Raw genomic sequence first — 22203 nt, forward strand, 5'->3', positions numbered from 1 at the left:
TTGCCCTTTCATATCGAATAGCCAGCCCCACCCCCTATTAACCCGAACGCCGTGCAGCAGCAGCCTCTTTGAATGCATCCCTCAGCCTTCTCTCTAATTTTCCCCGTTACTCCTCCAGTGTCTTGACGACATCCCACTCGCCCCTCAAATTCTCCTTCCATAGTGTGACCTTGTTGTCGGCACCGCTCACAGCAAGAACGTTGCCGCTCAGGGACCAGCTCACGCGCCACACAGAGGCATCAAAATTGAGCACCTTGGAGTTCCACTGGCCAGGGTTAGACGGGTCAGACGTCCAGATGCGCACCGTCTTGTCCTGGGACGCGCTCGCAATGTAGCTCTTTTGTAGCACCGTCGGGCTCCAGGCGACATCGCGCACCCAGTCGGTGTGGCCCGTCAGGGGCTCCCGCTCTGCCTTGTAACCATTGGTTGCCGGGTCATAGACCCAGATCTTGACCAGGTTGTCACACCCTCCGGTCACGAACCGCCTGTTTCCAGTCGCGCCGGGGCCGGGGGCGCTCGAGACTATAGAGCCCGGGGTGGTGGCAGGCGCCCAGGACACCGAGTTGACGCCGAGACCGTGGGCAGGGAAGCTGGTGTGATCAAAGTTGTTGTCCTTGAACTCGACGACAGAGACGTTGCCGTCGGATGACGCACAGGCCAGCAGGCAGCCGGACTCATGGGGGGACCAGGAGACGATGTTGACCGAGGCCTTGTGCAGGGCGAAATCGAAGATGCGCTGCCAGGCGCCCTGCTGCTCGCGCCAAATGAAGACCTTGCCGTCGTATCCGGCTGATGCCAGGATATTGCCGTACTTGGGGTGCGCCCAGGAGACACACCAGACTGCGCCCTCGTGTCTGGAACACAGCAGCACCATGAATACTGTCAGCCCTCCTCTCCAGAACCAGGCCCATGTCTATGTCCTTGTCCTACTCTTCCTTCTGAACGACCATAACTTACCCTTTGAGCGTCTCCGTCAGCCGCTGGGTCTCACCCTCGATCTCGAATATCTTGATTGTACGGTCGGAGGAGCAGGTGGCGAGGCGACGGCCGTAGTAATCGAGGACAGCATCGTGCTAGATCAACAGCAGGCAGTATCAGCAGCAGTAGCAGCCAACAGAGAACGAAGGATGATATTGTCCCAAGCAGGTGACATCCTTTATTCATTGTGCCTCAGAGCAGTGGCTCAGGCGGGCAGGAGGAGAGTTGACGGGCAGATGGTGTCTGGTGCCTGACTTACTATCATGTCATCGTGACCAGAGTTGGAAATCACTTGCGTCGCCTGCTAAGCTGTCAGTCTCGAGCACATTCTTATAAGAGTCCCCGTCATCTGGGAATGGGTTCACGGACCATGTTGGCGGCCAAAAGAAGGAAAGAAGAAGCAGGTTGCAAAATGGAAAATGATGTTCAGTGAATGGTAGAGATGAGCTGATGTTGCTATGCAAGAGAGGCACCTGAAAGGGCGTGTCTGTTTCGCGATGCTGGCCACTTGAGTTAACAGCTAATCGATACCACAGGCAGTCAGGTACCTCCCAGGGCTGTACTGCAGTAGCTCCCCCCCTGACTGCCCTGCCCTGTCAGCCTGCAGTGCCTGCCCCCACCATGATTACAGGGATCAAGGCATGGTCCCTACTACCTGTCAGCCTGTTTCCCATCCCGGGTTACATAATCAGATATCCCCACATAAGGGCCCGTCCGTCACCGCAAGGCTTGAAAGACCGTTCAGGCTGTTGAACCTCGGCTGTTGTGGCCGGAGTTGTAGTAATTGGGTCAACGTACTGCATTCTCATGATCACCTCTAAATCTGGCCTCTGTTGTACTCTCGTCATCAAAGCCAAAAACGAGCGCAGATTTTTCTTCTTTAATGGCCTGACTGTCTAAAGCAACAGACCAACAGCAGTCAGATCAAATCTGAAGGGAAAGACAAAAGACTAGAATGTTGCCTTGCACCAGCGCCAGCCCCACCACCTCACCTCTCCTCCAACACACCTGGGCTTCTTGAGCACCACGCGCGCACGCGTAACTTTTCCCAATGCACAAACACTGCGCGCACATTTTATCACTATTGTGATACATCTCTGTGCAGGCCTGATCTGGAACCTTTTCGTGGACATATTTTCCTCTATTCTCTTCCACCGCATTCCCTCCTCTTGTTCAGGGGCTATTGTTGCCCACCCACAGTACTTTCTCCATCAACTATTTCTGGGCAGCATTTACTGCAGTCCTGTGCATCCTCTCCTACCATCCACCATCTCACCAAACCTTCTTCCCTCAACCCTCCCAACCAACATCATCGTCAGCCTTGAATTTTCTCGCTAAAGGCACACAAAATCCAAACAAAAAAAGGCATCATCAAGCCTGAGAAGACAAGCTTGTCACCCTTCTTCCTTTCCATCGTCTTCTTTGTGACCCAGGTTGCACAGTACAACGCTTTTGTCACTGATACCTACTACTTCCCATCCAACACAAAGCCTCTGCTGCTACGACGCGGGCAGCCCTCAGTCTCATCGCGTCGCGTCATCTACGATCACCACCGCCAACAACACATCGAAACAAAGCACACCCCAAGCAGCGCAAGCACCACAGCTGCTACAACCATGGCTGACAACATGTGTGGTCCTTCCAACCCTGTCAAGGGCTTGGCTCAGCACTTCAATCGCAGTTCTGATCGCCCAAAGGCTTGGGGTTCTTCTGCGAAAGAGTCCAAGTGGTCGAACTTTACTCCTGAGGTATGTGGTTCTGTTGGTTGGCCATTTTCTTCTAATCTTGTCTCTCTACTGTCAGCCAGACTTGAACTGACCATCTCTTACAGGAGTTCCGTGGAGAGGCTCGAGCCAAGCAGGCCAAGCAGGCCCAAGCTGCAGCTGATGCTGCCTTCGCTGCCTTCACCACAAACGCGCCTCACCATGGCAACGAGTTTGTGCACCCACCCCCTCACTTGGCCGATGGTGCTGCAACTCTTCAGGAGGCTGCCAAAACCCAGTCTGTCGAGCAAGTGTCCTGGGTCAGAGATTTCCACCGGAGCCAGGTTGCCACTGGCCAGCAGCCCCACCCCTACGGTGTGCTGGGCCAAACTCTTCGCCCTGGTGACCAGCTCAACCCTCATGCCGACCTCCCCAGCTACGGCCCCGAGGGTGTTCGCCAGGCCTTTGGGGTGGCTCAGGGTCCTTCCGCCATGCAGCTCCCCCTGTCTGCTCAGCATGAGGCTGAGATTTACCACTACATGAAGTTTGCAGCTGCTGGTCCTCGTGAGCTCTTCCAGCCCCAACCACAGCCAGCTCCTACAGGCCACTACAACAATTACCCTCGGACCACCACTCTTGCCAACACCACCGAGGAGGCCCTGGAGGCGGCCTTTGCTGCCTACGACCAGGAATTCCAGGGAGAGATGGACCAGTGGATGACTCATCATGCTGATGAGGACCTCAACAAGCACGACGATGCCCTGATCGAGATTGCCTACCAGGAGAGCCGCGCTCGTGACAAGAATGATCCCACCTTCCTTCCCCAGAACAAGCCAGAGACCAAGGCCATCTATGACCACATGCAGGATGCAGAGCTCAAGAAGGCTGCCCGGGAGATCATGAACACCTTGAGTCTGAGCTCCAACGAGAAGCTCAAGCACTCCAGCTTTGTCACTCTCATGAAGCAGCTGTCCAGGGGCGAGGTGGTCCTGAAGGGTAATGATCTGTTCAACACTGTCACTGGCCAGATTATCGATGCCACCAAGGAGCCCCCTATTGAGCCCAAGGAGATCAACGTCATCCCCTATTCGGCTGTGTGCCCCAATGCACCCGAGCCTGATGCTCACCCTGACCCTGCCAAGGAGAAGGAGATTCAGGAGATGACCCAGGCCTTCAAGAAGTCGCTCCGTGTCAAGATGATGACTGAGTCATCAGATGCCCTGCACAGTGATGAAACCGACAAAGATTCTCAGGAGGCTGAGGGTTCTCACAATGCTGCTTAAATATGGCAAGAAGTCTGGTTGGACTATGCTATTGTCTGATCAGACTTGATGGGGGACTCACATACTTGGAGACACCTGTCAAGATACTCGTCGAGAACACTTGTCATTGCTGTCACCCAAGGGGAAGTCTTCACCATTCGTCGTTCTTTCTCCATCATCTTTCCTCTAGGAGCTGTGTCATTTTCATCGGCAAGCATCCCCGTCCTCACTGTGCACACTGGACTTCCTGGTGTGCAACTTGTGTGGGGTATGGATCAGCTGATACGCACATGGCTCCTTGTAAGTGGGAGACAATACGACTTATCAGAAGGAGGGTGGGAAATTATGGTTATGGAACAAGACTGCCAGCTGAGGATCCTTTGCACCTCTGGCTCCTCCTCAACCAACAGTTCCAGGTCAACACGACGTGGAGATCCTTATAGGATCTGCCTTGCTACCTGGACTGAGGATGGAGCCACATTTGAGAGGGGCTACTTTACAGAAACTTGAGCTGGCAGTTGTTTCTTTATTTTTCTTCTTTTCGGATTCTTGCGACATGTTTTCTTTCCTCCAAAGCAATTTCATCCTTTAATGCGCCTCTGAGCTTCTCCTCGACGCCACTAGGTCAACACGACATGAGATCCTCATAGGGACCTTTACTTCCTGGACTGAGGGATGGAGCCAAATTTGGAGGGGCGACTTTTCACCTGCAGAAATTTGAGCTTGCAGGTCAGGATTTCTCTTCTTTTGTCTTTATTTTTTCCTTCCTTCCTCCTTTCATGATGGCGTTCTTCAATGCGTTCTCTTTTTTCATACGAATTCTGTCTTCTCCTCAACATCACCAGGTCAACACTAGGTGAGATCCTTATGGGATCCCAACCGCCTTTAATACCTGGATCGAGGATGGAGCCAAGCTTGGGAAGAACCACTTTGCAGGACGTTGAGCATGCAATCAGGATTGCGGTTTTTTTCTTTCTTTTTTTCTCAAGGGAATTTTGCATGCGTTTTGCATGCACAGGCCTACATTGCATAGGCCCTGTGCAGTCTGGATACCAGGTGCAGGTGGAGTTCAGGACACCATTTCATGGGAAAAGGGGCGGTGTTTTTGTCACTGGCACACTGGTTTTGTCATTCACATAGATATAAACATACAAACAAACAAACAAACGAAAAAGCAAAAAAAAATACAATATAATTATTAAAAAATAAAAACCCCCCCCCCCCCCCAAAGTCCCCAAATGCCAAAGATGATCTCCGGTTACCTGTATGTCTAATAATAAACTACGAGGCCCATGGCACAACCTCCCATATTGAGGCCCGTGCAAGATGGCACGATGGACAGGGTGAGAGGTGGAGAGGGCACCCATGCATGATTCTTCATGATTACTAAGAACCTTGTGCTGTAATAGCCGAAGGATCTAGGCTTGTGCACGGGCCACCACCACTTCCCACCACTGCACTGCACCTGCTGCATAGCGCATTGAGGAAGGGACCCAGAAGACGCAAGAGCTTCTTTCGAAACAAGCACCGCACCGCGGCAGCGCATCATCCCCAATTCAACTTTCTGCGACCAGCGCTAACCACCACGGCTTCCCTTCCCGTGATAACCTCTGAAAAGCCCTGCAGTATTCTTTGCTTTAAAAGGGGAGAACCCAGAGACAGAGAGAGACAGAAAGAGAGAGAGAGAGATCTGGAGCACAACTGCTGAACCTTAGCTGGAGCCTTGTGCAAGCGCATCGACGCCCTTTTGTGCTACACTGATACGAGAAACGGCTGCGAGACCGGAAGAAGAAAAGACGACGATTTAAAGTGAGAGTGACAAGAGCCTCGACCGTGCCTTGAGAACGCCCCCTTCCGAAGAAGAAGAATAAGCGCCTCTCTCGATACACAATACTTTTGTCCAACCCTCGCCCTCCTCGACGTCTGTACCCGCCCTACCGTTGCCCTCCTCAAGCGCAAACGCCACCTCGGCTCTCGTGCCACCGCATATTCGAATCCCCCCTCTCTCTGACAAGCCCTCCAAGGCACCGCACCGCACGCACGCCTCTCTTCTGCCTGCTGGCTCGCCGTCGCGGGCCGCCGTCAGCAATCGCCCAAGATGATGCCCAATCATCCCATGTACGGCCAGCATCACTACCCCCAGGAAGCTTCGGCCTGGATGCACCAGCAGACACACCACCAGCACGCTCAACAGGCGGCTGCTGCTGCTGCCGCTGCCCAGCAAGCTCACTACAACCGCGTCGCTACGTCGGCCTCCCACGCGAATGCCCTCAGCGCTGTCCACCAGGATCCTGCCGCCGATAATCCCAACATGTCCGAGGACAACCGTCGCACCATGGCCTACATCGCCGACCTACTCAACGAGAATACCCGCGAGCAGGCCCTGCTGGAGCTGAGCAAGAAGCGCGAGCAGGTTCCTGAGCTCGCGCTGATCCTGTGGCATTCCTTTGGTGCGTTGGTGCTGCCCTTACGCCCCCCCCCCCCTTCCCCCTCCCTCTTCTCCGGACCCTCTTCGTTCTATCTGTCTTTTCCCCTCTCATGACCCGTTTCCGCTGGTGGGCGCAAGCGCTGACCATTACCAACAACAGGTGTCATGACCTCTCTCGTCCAGGAGATCATCTCTGTCTATACCCTTCTCAATCCTTCTCAGCTCACCGCTGCCGCCTCCAACAGAGTATGCAACGCCCTTGCCCTCCTGCAGTGCGTAGCATCCCACAATGAGACCCGGACCTTGTTCCTGAGCGGTATGTATACCTTCCCTCCTCATCCCCTAACCCCTTCATTCCATATCTGCCTTTGCTGACTTGTGTGTGCGCCAGCGCATATTCCTCTCTACCTCTACCCTTTCCTCAACACCACCTCCAAGTCTCGCCCCTTCGAGTACCTGCGCCTCACCAGCCTCGGCGTCATCGGCGCCTTGGTCAAGAATGACTCGTCTGAAGTCATCAACTTCCTTCTCACCACAGAGATCATACCTCTTTGCCTCCGGATTATGGAGACGGGCTCCGAGTTGTCCAAGACCGTGGCCATCTTTATAGTCCAGAAGATACTGCTGGACGACAACGGCCTCAACTACATTTGCGCGACGTACGAGCGTTTTTATGCCGTAGGTACCGTTCTGAGCAACATGGTAGGACAGCTGGTGGAGCAGCAAACTGCCAGGCTGCTGAAGCATGTAGTCAGGTGCTTCCTGCGGTAAGAGAGCCCCCACCGGCCTTTTCCAAAGATAAATCTTTCTCTTGTTGTTGCTCTTGGTTCATCGTGAACCCTGTTTGGTTACCCGGAACATGCAATTGACACCAGCACAGACTCAGTGATAACGCCAGGGCCCGCGAAGCTCTCCGACAGTGCCTGCCCGAGCCGTTGCGCGACGCGACCTTTTCTGCCGTCCTTCGTGACGACGCAGCTACGAAGCGATGCCTCACGCAGCTGCTCGTCAACCTTTCGGACAGTGCCATGGCCGATATTGGCAACCCTGGCCTCTCCTAGAAAGATGCGCCGACCGCTGTCAGGCAGGTCCGCCCGAGATCGAGCACTGGCCGCAAAATAAGCAAATGATTTTCCTCCGGAACCGACTTGAGCGGTTTTTGGAGGGGCCTGTGTCAAACAGGCCCACGACGAGGCAGTGAGCAGGGTCGCCTCCGTCTTCCTTGTCTATGCTGTTGACGACAGCACTCTTGTTGATGCCCTAGCTCGACAGGGGTAGGGTTTCCCGCAGCCAGTCCGTGGACAATCTATCCTAGCAAACGATATTCCTCGCGCTCCCATGGCTATGGCGGGGGAAGGGTTTCAGCTGCTTCTGGTATAGGGCTTTAAAAGGCGGTGAACTCACTGAGTGTATGAACAAAATTTGGGTTGGGAGTCATTCTTGGTTGAAGCTGGAGGTTATGTCTGTGTTTTTCTTTTTCTCTTTATCTTTTTTTCAAAACTCAAAAATCTTGGGGGTTGACAGAGTACTTGTGTGTGTGTGTGGGTGTGTAACACGAGAGGGATGGACAGAAGAAGGGGAAGAGATGGAGGGGGAGAGAGAGAGAGAGAGAGAGGGCGTACAGGTTGCAGTCTTGGTTTCATGATACGTGCAGGCGTTTAAGCAGCCTTGAGTGCTTTCACTACGTTTGCATAGCGGTTTTGGCGGAGGCGGTGGCGACGGGGAGGGAATTCTTCTAGATGGTATACCCGTGGCGTTTATTATTTCTACGGCTCGGCGTTGCATCGGTGCATGGATAACAGGCGGGTAGACATCACAAACACGCACAGAGGAGGACGAGGAGGACGAGGAGGAATGAGAAGACGGGGATCTTGAGAGAAAGGGAAGCTGGTACAAAACAGACTCTGGAAGCGGGAGAATTTTCATTTTGGATCCCTGTATGAGTTGATTCTATGTCCCCCCCAAAAAGCGACGGTAGTAAAGAAGATTGCACATTTGACTCTCAAGTCTTGAGTGCTATGATATTTAACTTGCAACAGCAGCAGCAATAGCAGCAGCACCATCTGCATGAAGCAGATATGGGCTCATCCGCAAAAGAAAAGAAGTGAAGAAAGAAAGAAAAACAAAATCATACAACCATGAAACTCCCGAGATACACCCCAAAAAGACCGCCGACAACAACGCCATATATCCTATTGTAAACGCCTACCCGCAAGCCCTCCTCCTTCCCTTTTCCTTCCCATTGGATTTTTCCTTTTTTTTTTCTTCCTCCTAACTACAAGAAGATGGCAACGAAGAGCCATGATGAAAAGAAGACCAGGCCGCCAAGAGCCTGATTCGCCAGCCCAGGCGCCACGCTCCTGCGGCCGGCAGCAGATGTATGGACGGCTGCCTTGGTGGTAGTGGTGGCAGCTCTAGCCGTGCTCTTGGCCGTGGTGGTTGGCGAAGTCATAGACGAGGTGGCAGTCGTCGTCATAAGAGTGCTGGCCGTGAATTCTGAGAAGATATTGGCCGTGCTCGTGGTCGCAGGAGTCGCCCGCGCCACCAGCTCTTTGTTGAGCGTCAAAGTCCAGCCTGCCTGCGCGGCAGCGACTGTGCGTCTCTGGAGGTTTTCTGTGATGGTCTGTTTTGTTTTGAATACACATGTCAGTCAGATCTCCCTTTTAGAAATTATTCTCTTTGGTTACTTCACGTACCGTTTCGTACTCGCCATTGTCGAGGTTCAGTCCAATCGTCACTTTCGCGCCTCCCAGGACCGAAGCCAGTTGACCGCCCCCAGTGATCGCAGCCGTAAGAGCTGTGCTAGTGGCAGTCACCGAAGCTGTCCCATTGCCAGTACTACCAGCAACCGAGCCTACAGAGCCGGTAGGCAAGCTCACGAATAGTGACTGCGGAGGCTGAGGCGCACCTGTGGCGCTTAGAGAGTCAGACACTCCTGCTGCCACTGCTGCTGCTGCTGCTGCTGCTGCGGTGGCGTTCAAAGAGTCCCTCGATGGTGATGAGCTGACGACCAGAGAGCTGCCGTTGACTGAGATTCCACTAGACGCGCTACCGCCGCCAGATGCGCTGCCACTGGACGAGCTGCTTACTGAGATGCTGCCACCAGACGTGCCACTGACTGACGAGCTGTCAGATGCTGATGAGGAGGAGGAGGAGGAGGATGAAGAGGAGGATGATGATGAACTATTTGTCGCTGCCGAGCCACCGCTCAGGAAGCTGACACCGGAAGATCCGCCCATCGATCCGCTCCCAGACGCCGAAATACCAGAAGTCGATGACGAGAGGCCACTGCCCGATGCACCCGCTCCAGACGAGGCGAAGAAGCTCGAGTTGCTAGACGCTGCTCCTCCAGAAGACGAGGACGACGAGGAGGCAGAGGAAGCGGCAGAGGAAGTGCCGCCCGAGGAGAAGAATCCTGAGGAGGACCCAGAGGAGGAACCAGAAGAGGAACCAGAAGAGGAGGAACCAGAAGAGGAGGAACCAGAAGAGGAGGAACCAGAAGAGGAGGAACCAGAAGAGGAGGAACCAGAAGAGGAGGAACCAGAAGAGGAGGAACCAGAAGAGGAGGAACCAGAAGAGGAGGAACCAGAAGAGGAGGAACCAGAAGAGGAGGAACCAGAAGAGGAGGAACCAGAAGAGGAGGAACCAGAAGAGGAGGAACCAGAAGAGGAGGAACCAGAAGAGGAGGAACCAGAAGAGGAGGAACCAGAAGAGGAGGAACCAGAAGAGGAGGAACCTGATGAGGAAGAGGAACTTCCACTCAAGGCGCTTGTTCCTGTGAATGAGGAGCCGGAGGACGAGCTTTGTGACGATGATGATGACGATGATGATGACGATGACGAGCTACCGTACGCTGAGGATGCAGAAGACGATGAATTGTATGCCATGCTGCCTGATGCCGAGCTTCCATATCCCTGGCCTCCAGACTGTGTTGAAGATGAGTACAATGATGAGCTGCCGCCCCCACCATAGCCAGAGCCGACAGATGTTGACGATGACGATGACGCGCTGTTGATCGATGAGCCGCCAGATATGGAAGATCCAGAGGTCGAGGTGTTAGATAGAAGACCGCTAGAGGATGATGAGCTGCCACCTGCAAAGCTAGCGCCGCTCTGCGAGCTGGCCTGGGAACTCGCTGTGCTGCCTCCGGAGCTCGCAGTGCCTGTCAGGTCGATGCCAGAGCCTCCAAGCACGTTGGTAATGTTTACGCCGCCACCAGTTGCTGGTGCAATGCCTTCATCGTCGCAGCTGTCGTCAGACCCATCGGTTGACTCTCCAGACCCGGTTGTGAGTAAAGGACTGCCGGTGCTGCTGGATGCAGCGGCATATGCGCCACTGGCGCTCGCTGCCATTCCTGAGCCACTCCCGCTATAGGCTCCTCCTGAGACAGAACCCTGAGAGCCACTACTTGCCCATGAAGTATTTCCGCCTGCTGCTCCTGAGATAGAGGTTCCGGAATTGGCGGTATCTTGCCATGAAGAGCTTCCGCCAGATGAGCTTGAGCTGTCAGAGCTCACAGCCCCGGCTCCTGAAAGGCTTTTCTCCGAGCCAGAGGAGGAATATATTCCAGATGAGGAAGAAGATGATCCAGAGGAGGATCCAGAGGAGGATGACCCAGAGGAGGATGACCCAGAGGAGGATGACCCAGAGGAGGATGACCCAGAGGAGGATGACCCAGAGGAGGATGACCCAGAGGAGGATGACCCAGAGGAGGATGACCCAGAGGAGGATGACCCAGAAGAGTACATTCCAGAGGAAGATAATGATCCGGATGAAGAAGCAGATGATCCAGAAGATGACAGTCCTGAGGAAGAAGCCATACCAGAGGAAGATGCTCCAGAGGAAGATGCTCCAGAGGAAGATGCTCCAGAGGAAGATGCTCCAGAGGAAGATGCTCCAGAGGAAGATGCTCCAGAGGAAGATGCTCCAGAGGAAGATGCTCCAGAGGAAGATGATCCAGAGGAAGATGCTCCAGAGGAAGATGCTCCAGAGGAAGATGCTCCAGAGGAAGATGATCCAGAGGAAGATGATCCAGAGGAGGATGACCCAGAAGAGTACATCCCAGAGGAAGATAATGATCCGGATGAAGAAGCAGAAGATCCGGATGAAGCAGCAGACGACCCAGAAGATGACAGTCCTGAGGAAGAAGTCATACCAGAGGACGACATTCCTGAAGAAGCAGAGGCCATTCCTGAGGAGGCGGATGATCCAGAGGAGGACGATCCAAAGGTAGACGACCCAGAGGAAGACGATGACCCAGAGGAGGAGGATGACCCAGAGGAGGAGGATGACCCAGAGGATGATCCAGACAGCCAACCAGCAGAACCACCATTACCGCTGCTGGAGCTGCCGCCCATTCCCGAGCTGGCTCCACCAAGTCCCATGCTGCCCGCGCCCGTCATGGACGACGAGCTTGATCCCCCGCTGGAATACCCCATGCCTGCAGAGCTTCCTCCAGACGAAGAGTAGATGCCTTTGCTTCCAGAGCCGGCTCCTGAGCCGACAAAGCTGTCTCCCATTCCAGAAGAGGAAGAAGCGGTGGCAGAAGAAGACGATGAGAGACCGCCACCGTAGCTGCCATAACTATTGCCAGAATTGCTGCTGCCAGAGCTGGATCCCGTACCCACGAAGCTATCTCCTCCCATCCCAGAAGAAGCAGACGAGGAGGAGGATGATGAAGAAGACGAGAGCCCATTACCGTAGTTGTCATAATCGCTGTCTGAGCTGCCTCCCATCCCGGAACCAGCCCCAAAGCCAGAGCCACCTGCGCCAGCCATGGACGACGATGTGCTTCCGCCATTCAACATGGATCCCAGACCGCCAGAGCTGGTTTCGTCGCCGAAATTGCTGAAGAGACCTGATCCGGCGCTGCCAGAAGAGGAAGAAGCGGAGCCCATGGAGGATGCAGCCGATGCAGTACCCGATCCTGACCCGAACCCGGCCATTGCACCGCCTGACCCAGCGACACCACTCGGGCTGAGAAGCATCGAGATGCTATCGCTACCACTACCATCGCTTGCGCCCGAAGACCCAGAGCTGAAGGTGATGCCTCCTGTGTTCGAGCCGGAGCCTGTGCCTGTAGCCGCTGCCGCCGCCGCCAAGTCGGTATAATAAGGTAGCACATTGCCTGCAGGTCCCATGCCGCTTTGAGCATTCGCAGCTACGCTCAAACCACTTGGGCTGACACCCATCATGGAAGCGCTGTCGCTAGAGAAGCCAGAGCCCGAGCCCGAGCCCGAACCCCAACCAGAGCTTGAACCCGAGCTTGAGCCAGAGCTTGAGCCAGAGCTTGAGCCAGAGCTTGAACCAGAGCTTGTGCCAGAGCTTGAGCCCGAGCCCGAGCTTGAACCTAAGCTTGAGCCTGCCATCGACAGGCCGGTAGCCGAGGACCCTGAAGCCGCTGAGGCATAGGCAGGAACGCCAACAGCAGCAGCGGCAGCGCCCGTAGCGGCGGCAGCGCTCCCGCCGCTGGCAGCAGCAGACGCCATGCCACCACCGCTGAGGCCGCCCAGACCACTCGCGCCGAGACCCATGCCACCGCCTGCTGCACCACTTCCGCCGGCAACGGCTGTAGCAGCTGCGCTTCCTCCATTGGCACCCGAGAGCATGCCACCACCACTGAGTCCGCCGAGGCCGCTTGGGCTGGAAGCCATGCCTGCTCCACCACTTCCACCAGCCATCGCTGAATTCGCGGCAGCCATACCAGCACCAGCACCAGCACCAGCCGAAGCAGAAGCAGACCCAGAGCCCAGGCCTCCCGCCAATGCTAGTCCTGTAGCAGCGGGACCTGTCGCGTCGTTGGACAGCAGAGGCATGCCGCTCGGGGACGATGAGCCCAGCCCCGTCGTCAGGACGACAGCTGCGCCTCCAGTCTGGCTGGCGCCGCCGGACCCGAGCGACAGTGTGGTGATGGCAGAGTAGCTGTCTGACGTGGACCCTGAGGCGGTCACCTCCTCGTCATCCTTGACAATGAGAGCCTCAGCTGCTACGGGCTTGCCGAGGCTAGCCTGTTCTGCAAAGTCGTCGATGTCAAAGTCCATGCGCAGGGAGGGGTTTGCGGCCATGTCTGCTGCCCAGGACGTCCAGTTGAATTGGGCGCTGAACAATGAGTTCTCGCTGCTGCTGCTGCTGCTGCTGCTGCTGCTGCTACCCGACTTGGTGTCGTACACAAGTACCGCGAGGAGGCGCAGGTCAGATGTGGATGATGAGTTTGATGATGAGTTTGATGAGGAGGAGGAGGAGGAGGAGGAGGAGGAGGAGAACAGGCCCGAGGGCTCCTGAAAGTTCACAAAGGGGTCGGCATGGGAGCTCAACATGTTATTGCTCATGTTCAGCTGAGTGTACGAATTCATGGTCATCTCCTGCTGGACGAACAGCAGGTAAGACTCTGACCCGAGGTAAATGAGCTCCGGGTCGCTGCCGGCGATCTTCAAAATGGGGATCTCGAGGCCCAGGGCGAGGTAGGAACTGTTGGGACTGCCAGCCGGCAGACTCAGAGACGGTTGACTTGACAGAACTGCAATCACGCACAGGTTAGCTTGGCCTTTCTTTTTTTTTTTTTCCTGGTTTAGAGGTGGGAGGTGCTCGAGAAAACTTACCCTTGGCTGATATTTGGCTGGTTGGTGTCACAGAGAATGGAACGCTGTTACTACTACTACTCCTGGGAAGTACATATTTGAAAGAAGCGGCAGCCTGGCCGTGTAACAATGCCATGGTGGCAGCGGCAGCAAGGCGCTGCCTTGAACCTGAGAACTTCATGACAGGGAGGAGGGGAAGGAGAGGGAAAGAAAGAGATAAGGAAAGGGAAAGGGGAATGAGCTTGTTGATCAGAACCAGGACCTCTCAAGGGTGAAAAACGGTGCTTGTCTGTGCCGGCGACATGCAGAAAAAGAAATGCGAAAAATAAAATCAAAGGAAGAGGGCCAGCCGAGAGAAGAGGAGCAAAAAAGACATGCAAAGAAACAGAGTCAACAAGGAAAACTGCAAGACAGCCTGCTGTTGTGTGGCATTAGGAGAGACGAGGCGATCGTGGGGTGGGGACAACAGCTGGTTTAAAGAAGGGCCTGGCGAGGACACCAGCAGCATCGGACGGAGGGGGCTCAGAAGCCAGGTCCATCACGAGAGAGGAGAGCGAGGCAGATTGGAGAGAGGAGAAATCATAATAATAGCTACATATCTGCTACAGGCAAAAGGAGGAAGCTCACGGAAGAAGCGGGTAGCCAGCATCTGTGACCCATTGCGCGCAGCAAAGAGGCCGCGGCCTTTGCTAAGCATCTAGAAAAGACAAGTAGAAGAGGGGAATAAGGGAAAAGAAGAAGGAAAGCCGCCCTGGGTGGCCGCCGAGAGGCTGTCAAAAAAGAAAGACGGTCCCGGGCGAGGGCCGCCGGAGGAGTTTACCGACGACCAGGCACGGCGGCACAGAGGCGGACGAGGGAGACAAAAGTGGACATCCGGTCTCTGGACGGGCTTGGCCGTGGGTGGGCGTGAAACAACCGAACAGCAGCGCGAAGGCCTTTTGAATAAGGGCCGAGGGTTTCAGTAGGCAGTAAGAAGGATCGGATGACATGACTGTTTGAGAGAAAGAGAGAGAGGGAGAGAGATGAGTGGCCGCCCATAGGGCCTCGAGTCTGACAGATCAAAGTCAGCATACTGTCATATAAAGTAATAAGGAAGGAGGCCACGTTGACTCTTATTAATAAGACAACGGAACACTGTTTTTGGCTTGTTTCTTCTATTCTTCTTTGCCTTGGTGTCACCAAAACGGCCTTTTGGAACCAGCGCATTGAACACAGCTGATGCAGATGACACTCGAAAGAGGAGTCGTGGAAATGTTGATGAGGCAAGGAGGATCGCATGCGGCATGGATGGATGACTTGCTCATTGGACTGGTGACAAATGGTCCCAGCAGGTAAAAGATGATAGTCACAAAAACTGAATGCTTCAATTAAAGAGTTGCATCAATCAATGGCTAAGTCTGGAGGCAATTCAGACAAGTCAAGAGGTGATGTAGGATGGAATGAATGTCTGGAGGACGCAAGGCAAGTCCAATGAAGGAGAAGGCTGATTAGCTGATGACGGTCTGACGATCTTGGGCTTACCCTAGCTCCTATGCTTAAGTAATCTGAGTTAGGTAATGCGAGGGCAGGGGTGGAGGGGGTACATGATGCAAATTCCCGACCAGCCTATCATGTTATGAAGTCTTTGTCTGTCGATTGGATCCCTCGCCTTTTCTGTCTTCTTCTTCTTCTTTTCTCCAGACAACAGAATTCAGACATGATTGAACTGGTTGCAACCATACCATACATATCGATACTTCCCACCTGACACCATTGCAAGGCTACCAGAGAACATCACATGAGAGCCTCTGTGGCGGTCTGGGGTAGACTCGGCGCTCTTGGCGACGGCTGGTACAAACAGTACAGTGCATGGGTTAGGCTCTTCTTTGGCTGTTGGTTGGGACTTGGGATGGGGTGGGTGTGACCCAAGCCTGAATTGGTCTGGGACTTCTTGGCAACCTTGATAAAGAATTCTTGGAAGATGGAATCCAAGCAACTGTATTGGCTGTGGGGGAGAGGAGAGGGGCACAGTATTATAAGAGAAAAAGAAAAGCATGATCAAGTTGGGTGGCTCCACCTCCACACATGATTACAAAATGTAAATGTGCTAACTGTACGCCATCCTCTCCGTTTCCCCAGATGCTGTGTCCTACTATTATAGTATAGTAGTATGCAGTACCCGAGTAGTCGTCGGAGGGGGCTGAAGGCTGTGGTCCCACCTCGACAGGACCCCTGATCTTGATAAGATCAATGATACGCTCCCTGCATGTGTCGGCTGCGGGTGGGTTGCAGCAGGGCAAGAATGATTCCATCCCAGAATGCCGGGACTGCGTGTGTGTCTCGGATGGGTGCACTTGGCTGGTGTACTTGATTCAATCCACAGTGATGATAAAATCAACAATTGAAAACATGAGAACATTGCCTACATAGATTCAAGAACAGAGGCGGTGAACCATTCAAACAGTCCTGCTAGAATGTATCAAGCATGGCATTGTAAAGTAATTGCATAGTCCAGCAAGTACTGCAGGCATGTACCAACTTACTTAGCTCAATACACACACACACAGTATTTGGTGAACAGTAGTACACAGTATTGGCCAACGGTATTCAGTAATTAGCATTTAGATAGCCTCGGCCCCAGCCGTTCCCAGCGAGTTCATCACCAGATTCCAGCGCCGCCTATTCTTATTCAGCGCCCTGCACAGTATGGCGTGCTACTTGCTTGCTTGTACAATGACTAGCTACTTACAGAGAAATCACGTTAAACGTGCTCAAGAGGCGTCGTCGGCTGGTCCCTCTTTTTTGATCACCGGCATAAAGACTAAGTGGCTCCTTCCTCCTCCTCTCTCGCGTCTGCTCAGCCTCTCCGCCTAAATTATGGTCCATCTATCATAGCTTAAAAAGGATCCACAACTCAGATCGAGGGCAGGCCCAGGCTCCTCCTCCTCCTTCTCCTCCTCCTCTTCCTCCGTCTTTTCTTTCTTCTCTTCCACAACTTGCATAGATAGTAAATTACCATTCAATCACATCTATCAAGTAAAAACAACATACGAGGCACAGGCTATCAGCGAAAAGGTTGATCCAAAAGAGTGGTCACTCTTATTATATCTCGAGGCCCAGGCTTCGGCCAGCCTTCGCCCTCCCAAATCTTCACATCCTCACATCCACCAACGCCGCCGCCGCTGCCACCGCCATCCACAACCATGGAACCTCTCTTATCACCACGAGCCACAGTGGCTCCCCAGGCTGGCATCCTCGAGGGCGGCAACCCTGTCGCCTACAATGCATCCAACCCGGTGCTCCTCTTCATCATCCAGGCCATCATCATTATCATCTTCTGCCGTCTCCTCCACTGGCCTCTGTCCTACCTGAACCAGCCGCGCGTCATCGCAGAGGTCATCGGCGGCATCCTCCTGGGCCCTTCCGTCATGATGCGCATCCCCGGGTTCCAGAATGCCATCTTTCCGACGGCCTCGATGCCTATCCTCAACAATGTCGCCAACCTGGGCCTGATCATCTTCCTGTTCCTCGTCGGCCTCGAGGTGGACGTCCGGCTCCTCACCAGCAACTGGCGCGTCGCCCTGACCGTCGGCCTGGCCGGCATGGCCATCCCCTTTGGCCTGGGCATCGCCATCGCAAAGGGTTTGTACGAGCAGTTCCGCGTCGCCGAGGCAGACGTCAGCACCGACCCAATCGAATTTGGCGTCTACGCCCTCTTCATCGGCACCGCCCTGGCCATCACCGCCTTTCCCGTGCTGTGCCGCATCCTTACCGACCTCAACCTGCTGGGCACATCCGTCGGCGTCACTGTTCTGGCCGCTGGCATCGGCAACGACGTGACCGGCTGGATCCTCCTCGCCCTCTGCGTCGCCCTCGTCAACAATGCCACCGGCCTGGCTGCCCTCTGGGCCCTGCTTTGTGTCGTCGGCTGGGCTCTGTTTCTTTGCTATGCTGTCCGTCCTTGCTTTATCTGGTGTCTCAGGAGGACGGGAAGTCTAGAGAAGGGGCCTACACAGGGCATGGTGGCCTTGACCCTTGGCATTGCCCTCGTCTCAGCCTGGTTTACTGGTGCGTCATGTCTTTTGATCTCTCCTCTCCCCTCCCTCTCACTCTCTTTCTCTGTGTGTGTCTCTCAAAAGGTCTACTTCACTTACTTACACATATACAAGGCATTATCGGTGTCCATCCGATCTTCGGCGCCTTTCTGGCCGGCTTAATTTGTCCCCACGAGGCAGGTTTTGCCATCAAACTCACCGAGAAGATCGAGGACATAGTCACAGTGCTCTTCCTGCCGCTCTACTTCGCCCTGTCCGGTCTGAGCACCAACCTCGGCCTGCTCAACGACGGCATCACCTGGGCCTATGTAGTGGGCGTCATCGCCGTGGCCTTTTCAGGCAAGATTATCGGCGGCACACTAGCGGCGCGGTTCAACAGGCTTGAGTGGCGCGAGTCCCTGACCATTGGCTGTCTGATGAGCTGTAAAGGCCTCGTTGAGCTGATTGTGCTTGTAAGTTAGAAGAAGAAGGAAGAGAGGGAAACGAGGAAAAGAAAGAGGTGACATCCAAGACAAGACTGCTGATGCTGACTCATTTTCTTTACAGAACGTGGGCTTACAGGCCAAGATCCTTTCTGAACGTACTTTTACCATCTTTGTTGTCATGGCCTTGGTGAGTTCTCGAATCAAACCCACACCCTGCTGCATATGGAAATGAAAAGAAGAAGAAAACCCATAAAAGAGGCGCTATTTTATATACCCTAAATAACTGATTGACTAACTATTTCCCCTCAGGTCACAACGGTATCTACCACACCCTTGGTCAAGTGGCTCTACCCACCATGGTACCAGGCCAAGATGGAAAGGTTCCGAAGAGGCGAGACAGACAGGGACGGAAACCCCATCAACCCAGCTGGCGGCCCATCAACCTCGAGCCATGGCGGCGCCACCATGCACGAAGGCGACGAAGGCGACGGGGACAAGGAGTGGAAGCCTACTGCGGAGATCCGTCGCCTCCTCGTCTACCTTCGCTTAGACAGCCTGCCAGGCCTCTTCACCTTCATCGCCCTCCTCGGAGCCGACGGCCAGAACCAGGACAACCACGACGATGAGGACCAGCGTGGCAGCGAAAGTTATTATGAAACCACGACGGCGACGACGACGACAACAACACCAAGGAGAAGAAGACCCCTACCTCCCCTCGAGGTCCACGGCCTCCGCATCCTCGAGCTCACAGAGCGCAACTCCTCCGTAATGCAGCTGACAGAAGGCGAAGGAGGCCCCAACCACCTCTCGGCCCGCGACCCCGTCGTAAACACCTTCCGCGCCTTCTCGCGCCTCCTCCGCTCATCCTACAACAACATCATCGCCGCCTCCGGCCGCGTCGCCGTCGTGCCTGCCCCTTCGTACGCAGAGACCCTCGCGCGACAGGCCGCCGACATCGCCGCCGACTTTGTTTTTGTGCCCTGGGGCGAGAACGACAGCAGCAACTTCAGCGACAGGGACACGACGACAGAGAACCACACAGACCCCGCCTCGTCGCTGGTCCTGGACGGAGCCGCCGCCCGTACAGAGGAGCGCTTCGCCAGCCGCAGCCACCTCGACTTTATCCACCAGGTCCTGCACAAACCCGCCTGCAACACAGGCGTCTTCATCAACCGCGGTCTCGGTGGTCTACTGCCTCCTGTGGACAGCAGGAAGAACAACAACAACAACAACAACATTAGCAGTAGCAACAAGGAAGGCGGCGTCAGCGTCACCATGTCCAGCAGCAGTCACAGCCTGTCCACAAGAGACAACAAGACCCATCACCAGATCTTCGTTCCCTTCCTGGGCGGCGTCGACGACCGCGTCGCCCTGCGCTTCGCCCTGCGCCTGGCTAGGAACCCCAACGTCACCCTGACCGTCGTCCACCCCCACCAATGGGGCGACGATGACGAGGTCGAGGTCGAGCAGCCAGGCCACAGCGGCGCAGCCACAAAAGAGGGTGCCCACAGCACCAGCGTCAACAACAACAAGGTGGTCGAGGGTGCCTCGGCGCAGGACATGGCTCTCCTGTCGTCGTTGTCGTCATCCCCACCGCAGGGGCTCGCCGGTCGCTTTACGATTGCAGAGGTCGACGCCACGCGCAGGACGGCTGTGGCAGAGGCTGTGGCCCGAGCGAGGGCCCACGTGGGCAACTCACCACAGAACGCCGGCGACCTCGTTGTGGTGGGCCGGTCACACGTGGACCTCGGCGATGGAGTGGTCGAGGTCGATGGCGGAGACTTGAGAAGGACGGTCGGGGTTGTGGCGCAGCAATTCGTCGACAGTGGTATCAAGGCAAGTCTATTGGTTATCAGGGCTGGCGGGGCGGGACTCAACTGGTAAAGGAGGGATCAAGCATTGGTCTCTTCTATCGAGCTCGCGACTATATTCTAGTATGGCTACACACACACACACACACACACACATATATATATATATATATATATATATATGTATGTATGTATGTATATCCAAGAAACATATCTGACAAGCACCTCTCTCGTCTTGTCATCCTCCCTCTCGAGCTGCTGTGGATAATTCGAGACAAGTCCACGGCGCGAGCAGTAGTGATGCCGCGCCCAGATCCGTCAACCTCGTGAAGCAGCCCTTATAACTGTCCATCGTGCTGGTATCTCTATCATCGAGCGGACCCATATTCCCTCTTGGTAGCTGGTAGCGGATGAAGACGGAGCAGCCAATCCAGATCCCTTCTTCCGATCGCACCTCTTCTGAAGGCCCGGGGTTCCCATGCAAGGGAACTTTCAGCTCTTCTGAGGCTGTTGCGACCATACTCTTGGGCAAGACTTTTTGTGTGTACAGCAAAGGCCTGGTGCATCATCAGTATCCTATCGACGCGCCGCTCAACCATTCTGCCTCAGCCTAGCCAAGGCGGCTGCCACACCACCCCCGAGCTCCTCCTCCTCCTGCTGCTTCTTCTTCTCCTCGGCCATCCGTCTGGACTCCTCAATGGCAGCTGCAAGCTCAGCATCTTCATCGTACTCTTCCTCCTGCTGTACGGGACGGGATAGCCTCGCCCTCTTAGCCTCCTGCTCATCAGCCGCATCGGGCCCCGGTACACCCCGGCTCCTGGACTCTGGGGTGCCCGCCATATCGCGCAGAGGCACGCGCCCCAGGGGGACAGCGTCTTCGAGTATTCTCCTCCCGGCGCGCGAGCTGTCACCGCCTTGTTCCAGCCCTCTTTTGGCGGCCCTTTTGACACGAAAAGGCTCCTCGACTGCGTCGCACCAGGACTTGACCTTCTTCTCGCCCCATCCACTAATAATACCGATGGTCTCCGGGTCAGCATTGACGGCGGCTCGCAGGCTGCCAAAGGTGCTGACGAGGGCGACGGCGTCGGCTTTGTTGACGGCGCGGGGTACGGTGACGAATTCAACGAGCTTCTCAGCATAGCCGGTGGCCTGGGCGCCCTTGATGGCAGCGAAGGAGGCGTGCTCGTAGGACTTATACAGCTCGAGGTAGCGGGCGGCCTCGGCGGCGGACCAGCACAGGATGAGAGTGACATTGTTGACCAGGCTGGTCTTGGAGAGCTCGCGGAGGGAGTCTTCGTGGTTGGGGATGTCGACCATGGCCAGCAGCACGCGGAGGTTATAGCGGCCCTGTAGGTTGCGGATGCGCGTGTAGATGTACTCGGGGTGGAGGCGGTGGTACTTGAGACTTTTGGTGGGAAAGAGGACAGACAGGATGGGCTACCAGTCAGCTGGTGGGAAACACATGGGACACACGTATACAGCAGATGCATATACAGTCACTCACCTCAAGAAGAGGGCACAGGTCGTCAGGCCCAAGCCGTAGTCGGCGGGAATATCGCTGTACTCCCATGCCACAGACTTGAGGCATGCCAGCACTGGGTTACCCTTCTGCCTCGGAGAGACCAGGATGGTAGAGCCCGCCGACCGCTGTGGTAGGGCCTGGGGCGTGGGCTGCTTGACACCTTGGGCGGCAGCAGCAGGTGGAGGAGGCCTGTCGAGCCTCTGAGGCGTGGGCTCTTGGATCTTCCGAGGCACTGGCTGCTGCACGCGACTCGAGCCGGGGACGGGTGAGGCAGCAGCAGCAGAAGCAGCATTGGATGGCCTGGCAGGTGTCATCGATGATACCGAGGCTGCCATTGCGCTGAGGAAATCAGCGTCAGCACCGAAGTCGTCCTCCATCTTCGTTCTTCCGGCTGGCCTCGCCGTTTCAAGATGTCATCTGGAGTATTCTTGTCTTTCTTGGTCAGTCCATCCGTCAGCAATAG

General features: G+C 55.2%; 6 protein-coding genes across 6 annotated transcripts; 3 read left to right on the plus strand and 3 right to left on the minus strand.

Moving 5' to 3' along the window:
• Nucleotides 1-106: 106 nt before the first annotated feature.
• M406DRAFT_75902 (uncharacterized protein) lies at nt 107-1350 on the minus strand (the record flags this gene model as incomplete). Its single annotated transcript, XM_040925917.1, has 4 exons — nt 107-854; nt 958-1073; nt 1238-1279; nt 1348-1350. The coding sequence occupies 4 exons, from the start codon at nt 1348-1350 to the stop codon at nt 107-109; spliced, it is 909 nt and encodes a 302-aa protein (XP_040772260.1).
• A 1244-nt stretch (nt 1351-2594) lies between these two features.
• On the plus strand, nt 2595-3964 carry PEX20 (protein import into peroxisome matrix; the record flags this gene model as incomplete). Its single annotated transcript, XM_040925916.1, has 2 exons — nt 2595-2726; nt 2810-3964. The coding sequence occupies 2 exons, from the start codon at nt 2595-2597 to the stop codon at nt 3962-3964; spliced, it is 1287 nt and encodes a 428-aa protein (XP_040772261.1).
• A 2077-nt stretch (nt 3965-6041) lies between these two features.
• M406DRAFT_266833 (cell differentiation protein rcd1) lies at nt 6042-7432 on the plus strand (the record flags this gene model as incomplete). Its single annotated transcript, XM_040917831.1, has 4 exons — nt 6042-6393; nt 6532-6687; nt 6763-7138; nt 7252-7432. 4 exons carry the CDS (start codon nt 6042-6044, stop codon nt 7430-7432), a joined length of 1065 nt encoding a protein of 354 aa, XP_040772262.1.
• Nucleotides 7433-14513: 7081 nt separating this feature from the next.
• On the minus strand, nt 14514-15375 carry M406DRAFT_357669 (uncharacterized protein). The gene has a single exon (XM_040923740.1). It carries the CDS (start codon nt 15224-15226, stop codon nt 14765-14767), a length of 462 nt encoding a protein of 153 aa, XP_040772263.1. The 5' UTR covers nt 15227-15375; the 3' UTR covers nt 14514-14764.
• Nucleotides 15376-17166: 1791 nt separating this feature from the next.
• On the plus strand, nt 17167-20285 carry M406DRAFT_216239 (uncharacterized protein; the record flags this gene model as incomplete). The annotated part of the gene is made up of 5 exons (XM_040915482.1): nt 17167-17995; nt 18097-18434; nt 18529-18594; nt 18717-19829; nt 19908-20285. Coding segments are annotated over 5 exons (2724 nt in total), but the record flags the coding sequence as incomplete, so codon positions are not given.
• Nucleotides 20286-20809: 524 nt separating this feature from the next.
• Nucleotides 20810-22117, minus strand: M406DRAFT_265618 (uncharacterized protein; the record flags this gene model as incomplete). The annotated part of the gene is made up of 2 exons (XM_040917749.1): nt 20810-21623; nt 21723-22117. 2 exons carry the CDS (start codon nt 22115-22117, stop codon nt 20810-20812), a joined length of 1209 nt encoding a protein of 402 aa, XP_040772265.1.
• Nucleotides 22118-22203: the final 86 nt, after the last annotated feature.

This window comes from Cryphonectria parasitica, assembly GCF_011745365.1.
Source record: "Cryphonectria parasitica EP155 unplaced genomic scaffold M406scaffold_8, whole genome shotgun sequence".
In the NCBI taxonomy this organism is placed as follows: domain Eukaryota; kingdom Fungi; phylum Ascomycota; class Sordariomycetes; order Diaporthales; family Cryphonectriaceae; genus Cryphonectria; species Cryphonectria parasitica.

Bases quoted from the DNA above. Each gene is read 5' to 3' on its own strand.
- M406DRAFT_357669 (XM_040923740.1), bottom strand. From the start codon at position 15,226: ATGCGATCCTCCTTGCCTCATCAACATTTCCACGACTCCTCTTTCGAG.